Source organism: Anoplophora glabripennis, unplaced genomic scaffold, assembly GCF_000390285.2.
Source record: "Anoplophora glabripennis isolate ALB-LARVAE unplaced genomic scaffold, Agla_2.0 scaffold10, whole genome shotgun sequence".
Classification (NCBI taxonomy): domain Eukaryota; kingdom Metazoa; phylum Arthropoda; class Insecta; order Coleoptera; family Cerambycidae; genus Anoplophora; species Anoplophora glabripennis.
In genome coordinates, this window is record NW_019416481.1 from 2,004,315 (window position 1) to 2,010,588 (window position 6,274).

Here is a 6,274-nt window from a genome sequence, read left to right on the forward strand (position 1 = left end):
AGTTAGTTGCAATTCGAAAAAATAATTATTGTTGTTGCAAAAATCGGAAAAATCATTTAAAAAATTGCAAAAAATGCTAGTTTATTTGTCAATTTTTTTCAGACACTTGAATAATACCTAGGATCTTCATACTTTTCCCAATTAAACTTCTTAGTGCATAGAATCATCACACCAAATTTTATCCAATTCGGTTCGATAGTTTTTACATAATAATTGTTTAAATTTTTTTTTTAATTAAAAAATATTCAAAATCAAATTTCTAAAAATCTAAAGCCTTTGAATACTTGAAAATTTCACCACAAAAAGAAGAGCTCCCGAGTTTTAAAATGGTTTTTGAAAAATTCAAATCGGACGATTAGGTGAGCCGTGGTGATTGTTTAAACATTTTCGCAATTTTCACGCTTATATACAATTGCAATAATTTAATGTTTTTTTCAATTTTTTTTTATTTTAAAATATGGTTTGAAAGTACTTGGAAAGACGAGTATTTAAAAAAAAACCTGATGATCCGCCCATTATTTTTGGAGTTATAGCCCGTTAAAGTTAACCCTTATTTACAGCAAAACTATAAGGGTATAAGGGCTGAGTTTTTCCAGATATAAATTTTCGAAATTTGCAATCACGGGCGTCCCATTTAAAATGTCTCTCAAAGATATTCAAGACCGCGTGAAATCAATGAAATATCAATGGTGGGGGGAGCAAACACACAGCTACTCCAATCTGAATTCTCGAGTTCAAACCTGCGAAAATTAATTAATTAATTGGGAAAAATATGAAGATCTTAGGTATTATTCAAGTGTCCGAAAAAAAATTGACAAATAAACTAGCGCATGTTTTGCAATTTTTTAAATGATTTTTCCGATTTTTGCAATAACAATAATTATTTTTTCGAATTGCAACTAACTTGATTAAAATTTAATTACAAAACTTTTTTCCTCTTCATTTTTGTCTAAAATGAATAGTTGCTAAGTTGTCGACGAGAAATCCAAGAAAAAAATGATTTTTTTTACTGTCTTTTTATACTTTTTTGCAATAACAAATAAGCCCACGTTTTTTTTTATTTGCATAGAAAAATTATCATTTCTGATGTTATTTAGAAGCTGTTAAAGCAAAAATCTCCGATCATATGCGTTTTATCCAAGTATACCCTTTTTAAAACAGATAGCACCTGGACTATTAAGAAAGCATTGCTTTTTGAAAATACACAATAAAACAATGACTCATTTAGTAAATACATCATAAATATTAGCTTTTAATATACTTCCACATAACTAAAATTTCTGAGAAAATTAATTAAATAATTTATTTTTTCAAAGCTGAAATTGAAAAATGTCAACAACAAACTATCCAAGCAAATATACTATATTTTGATTTTTAATTATTCCTACGTCACTATATTAAAAATTAACATAAAAAAAAACGATAAAGAAATTGCACTTAATACGAAAAAAGGTAATACAAATTTGAATGAACTCTTATAATCAAGTGAAAAATAATTAAAAATATTTGTAATTTTAAAATGAAATCAAATTATTTTAAAATTATTAACAACACTCCATAAAAACACAACAGGTACAACAAATATTAGAGTAAACATTTAAATATTTATAAGGCCACAATAAATCTGTCTTAACTGATATAAAATAGTTTAGAGAAATAATGTCACTACTGTCATCACTGCTGTTGTCTGATCAGATCAGATAAAATCAGATCAGGTCACATCAGACCAGATCAGATCAGATCATATCAGACTCTTCAACCTTCCTCGATTTATCGGCAGCAATTGTTAAACAAATATCATTTACGTAAAAATAACTTGGATACAAAGTGACACTTACCGACAGTGGTGAGTAGCATGTTGTCCAGGAGCAGCGCTATGGCGACGATGACCAGAACGAGGCGGCGCGACTCCCGGCATCTTTGGACCCAGCCGCCGAACCTCGTGCCTGCCATCCATTCGTTGACCACCGTCATGGTGACTTATGCAAAAAGTTTCTGTAATCAAAAAGATGTATTAGTAAGACCGCCCTGAGAACTTCAATTTACAACGTTTGTCGTTGACTGTGTCCAAATTGTGGACACCCTGTACAATAAAAAGACGTCCGTGCGCTTTATAGTATAAATACTGAATCTCCTAAACGCTTAGGGGATCTACAATAGCACTTGTTATTTATTTTAGCGGCTTATGGTAGGGAGAGTACGCCAAAAAGTGCAGATTCGCTTTGTCGTGAGAAAATGATTATGTAAATAGCGGTTAAGCGGAAGCTTTCGGGGATGATGCGTACGCGCGGGCTCCCCAGCTAAGAAAACACCGTGTGGAAGATTGATATTTAATATAACTTACTCTTTCTGGTCTGTTTGCTCCCCCCCAAACTAAATATTTAAACCTCGGTTTAATTAAAAATGAATCTCCTTATTATATTTCTAATTGCGGCCGCCAATATCCTTTTTTTATTTGGTCTTGTAAAAAAAATCTTCCGTGATTTCTATCTCTTGTTTTATTTACTTACTTCTTATTCCGATATTCTAGATCTGTACGGGGCCCAACGAAATACACAGGGCGGATTAAAAAAACCGCTTCAGGATATCTCCTAATCGGAGGCTCATTCTTTTCTAGAAATAAAGAAATTTTCTCTATTTTACATTTGCTAATCGTTTATTCCTAGAAGTTTTTAGGTTAGGTTTTTAGTTTTTTAGAACCCGAAATATAATAATTACAAGGAAAAAATGCCTTGCAAAAAATTATTATATTCTCGGAATAATTGTAATCGTGTATAAAAAGTATTTTCGAATAGTTCCACAAAAAAAAATGTATTACTTTTATTGTAGTAAGAAATATCATACGTTGTGTTAGAAATTTAACTGCCATAATTTTAATAAGTGACAGTATATTGTTACAATAAACAAAAAACCTCCTAAACTCAAAAATTTTCGATAAAAAGTTATTAAAATCTCCAAGTGGACATACAAAACGTCAGTCATAACTTTGTACAGTAAATATCACAAAATGCAATGTTTTCCAATTCTTTGAATTTAAAAATTTAACACCCTATATCTCGAAAACTAAGGCCTTTTAAGAGTTTTGTTTATAGGAACACCATATTCACAATTCAACAAGTATTCCACAATTTCTACTGCTTGCCTGCAACGTTCTCCATTTGAATATTATAAGAAAAAGCGGCAACCTTCAAAATTTTCTGGAAAGCATGCAATATATTTTCTATACAGTGAGTGGCACGTAAGTTTCGTTTATCACAAATGATCTCGTTTTTTCGTTTTATGTTATTTTAACGAAAACTTTAATGCTAAATAATTTATATCATTCAAATTTAATGGGTACAGTTCATCCCGGTGACATGCACCAGCAATACCAAATATTACGACAACCTAAAAAGGAAAAAATAATATCTAGATGTTTTAAAATTTTCACATCTAAACGTACCTTATTCATTAAGTATATACAGGGTGTTAGAAATTTGACTGCCTTAATTTTAACAGACATTAATACATTAAAATAAACAAAGAAACCTTATATGATGTGGGTCCTAAGCTCAACCATTTCCGAGAAAAAAATTATCAAAATCTCCAACTTGATGCACAAAAGTTCGGTTAATTAAGGAATATTGACATAACTGCGTGCATAGAATACCATNCTATTTATTTAATTAAAAGACTGCATGATTAATGATTATTAATTATTATTATTGGAAGAAAACTACGATTAAAAAACATTGAAATAAACATAAGTATATTGAAAGTGTTTAATAAAAAAACAAGTTAAAGGTTTTTAAGAAGAAACTAAAAAATTAATTTAATTTTGTTAGTAGAAGTAGAAACATAAGTAATTAATAAAAATACTGAATAAATAATAAATGTTAATGATGATTGTGAAGTATAACAGCATGTTTATATTTCACATTGCAATTCCAAAATTACGACTTTTTTAAGTTTTAGAAATTTCTCGAGAATTCGAGAATTCCCGGGAATTCCTAGACGAGAATTCTCGAGACCCGAGAACAAAAATAGGCCGAGAAATCAGAAACCCTAATCGACAGGCACCAGAAACCCCATTATTAGTGCAACTTAAAATAATTCAAAGTTCACTATATACCTAACAACATATATAAAGAAATATTACCTTAATCATTAAATATTCTTTATCGGAAGTCTCAGTAAAAAATTCTTCAATATGTGCTCTTTCCAATACTGCAGCTTTTTTTGCTTTGTATCATATCGATTCACTCTTCAAATAAGCAGTAAGCTTGTTATATTTTCCAATATCTATACTTTTGTGGACGTTTATAGTAGCCTTCAACATCGAATACTTCGACCACATAGATGAAATTGCATATTTTTTCTTCAAATTTAAAAAATGGGACAGCATGATTTCTTCATTTATTGTCATTACTCCCCGTTTTTTCCTCCATTTGTTAAATTCGGCGACCACTTCGTAATACTCGCTGGATTTCGCTGGCAATAAATGGAAAATTGCTTCTTGAGCTTCTTCAAAAACAACCACAGGAACACCATTACCTTCTGGCATTTTTACCAAATTCAGATAGAACTGTTAATTAATTTATTGATAATAAACAACCTACCATAGTAACCAGTAAGTATAACAAAACCTACTACGTTTTATTGAATACTAGCAAGAAATATCAAGTCGCGCGAATATTTTCTTATTAAATTCCACTAATTCTGACTCCACAAATATGATTGTGATGTGATTATGGATAAAACGTTGTATTGCATATTTTAATTGCCTTTTATTCACTTATGTGTCGGATATGATTACTTCTTTTGGTACTTTGACTCTAAAAAGGTTCAACTAACGCGTCAGAAAACATTCAAGGGTTGGTTGTAATAATACTTACTTGGATTCTCAAAATAAAACGTAACGATATTCGTACAATAATTTTGTATTCATTAGTCAGTATAACTTGCGCAATGTTTTCTGTGATACCTTAAAAATTTTAATTCAATTTGTACGGATTTTAACATGAATTGATTGAGAGAAACGGAATTTGCAGTGTTCCTCAGAAATTTCGTTAAATACCAAATTCTATTTTTAAATCCTTTGATGATATTCACCCCAATATGGACCGGTTGATGGAGCACCTCATTTATGAAATCGATATTGGGGATATCAGGGAAAAATTTGTTTAAACTTACGTACTTTTTGCGTTTAACCTTTGATGGAGAGCTATCGAAGCGACGGATAACGAAATAATCACAGTTTTCAGTTAATAACGTTTTTATACTAGTATAGAAATAAACATTTTAAGTGCCCAAGTAACCATTCAAATGCTGTTTAGTCTGGCTCTCGTTTAATATTTGTAGATTAATCAGTTTTAAATGAGGTTTATCTGATATCAAATGTACTTCTCGAATGGAGGAATTTATAGAACAACCTTATAGTGTATCTTAAAACTTGACCACAAAACTTTTTAGACTTTCTGTTGTAGTTTTGTAGGAGTTTTATTATTAATGTTGAATGAACTTAATAAAACAGTTTTGTTGTAAACATTAAAAATTGATCGATTCGAAACTAAAGAACTATGAATTCTTCAAAACATTTTAGAAGTGCTTCATAAAATTTTCCTACAGATCCTAATTTCATCTTATAGTACAGGCGGTATCTGTTTCGGGTTGGTTAAAACGCAATATGATCGGAGATTTTTGCTTTAACGGCTTCTAAATAACATCAGAAATGATAATTTTTCTATGCAAATTAAAAAAAGCGTGGGCTTAATTGTAATTGCAAAAAAGTATAAAAAAATAGCATACAAATTCATTTTTTTCTTGGATCTCTCGTCGACAACTTAGAAACTATTCATTTTAGACAAAAATGGAAGAGGAAAAATAGTTTTGTAATTAAATTTTGATCAAGATAGTTAGTTGCAATTATAAAAAAATGCTAGTTTATTTGTCAATTTTTTTCACACTTGAATAATACCTAGGATCTTCATACTTTTCCCAATTAAACTTCTTAGTGCATAGAATCATCACACCAAATTTTATCCAATTCGGTTCGATAGTTTTTACATAATAATTGTTTAAATTTTTTTTTTAATTAAAAAATATTCAAAATCAAATTTCTAAAAATCTAAAGCCTTTGAATACTTGAAAATTTCACCACAAAAAGAAGAGCTCTCAAGCTTTAAAATGGTTTTTGAAAAATTCAAATCGGACGATTAGGTGAGCCGTGGTGATTGTTTAAACATTTTCGCAATTTTCACGCTTATAAACAATTGCAATAATTTAATGTTTTTTT

General features: G+C 29.9%; 1 protein-coding gene across 2 annotated transcripts in view; it reads right to left on the reverse strand.

Moving 5' to 3' along the window:
• The window catches only part of LOC108903677 (synaptic vesicular amine transporter), a 126,416-nt gene that overhangs the window by 69,009 nt on the left and 51,133 nt on the right, over positions 1-6,274 (reverse strand). For both annotated transcript variants that reach the window (XM_018705941.1, XM_018705933.1), the window contains exon 2: positions 1,839-1,995. In XM_018705941.1, the coding sequence (XP_018561457.1) occupies positions 1,839-1,974 (136 nt within the window). In that variant the 5' untranslated portion in view covers positions 1,975-1,995. The remainder of the gene's footprint in view (positions 1-1,838; positions 1,996-6,274) is intronic.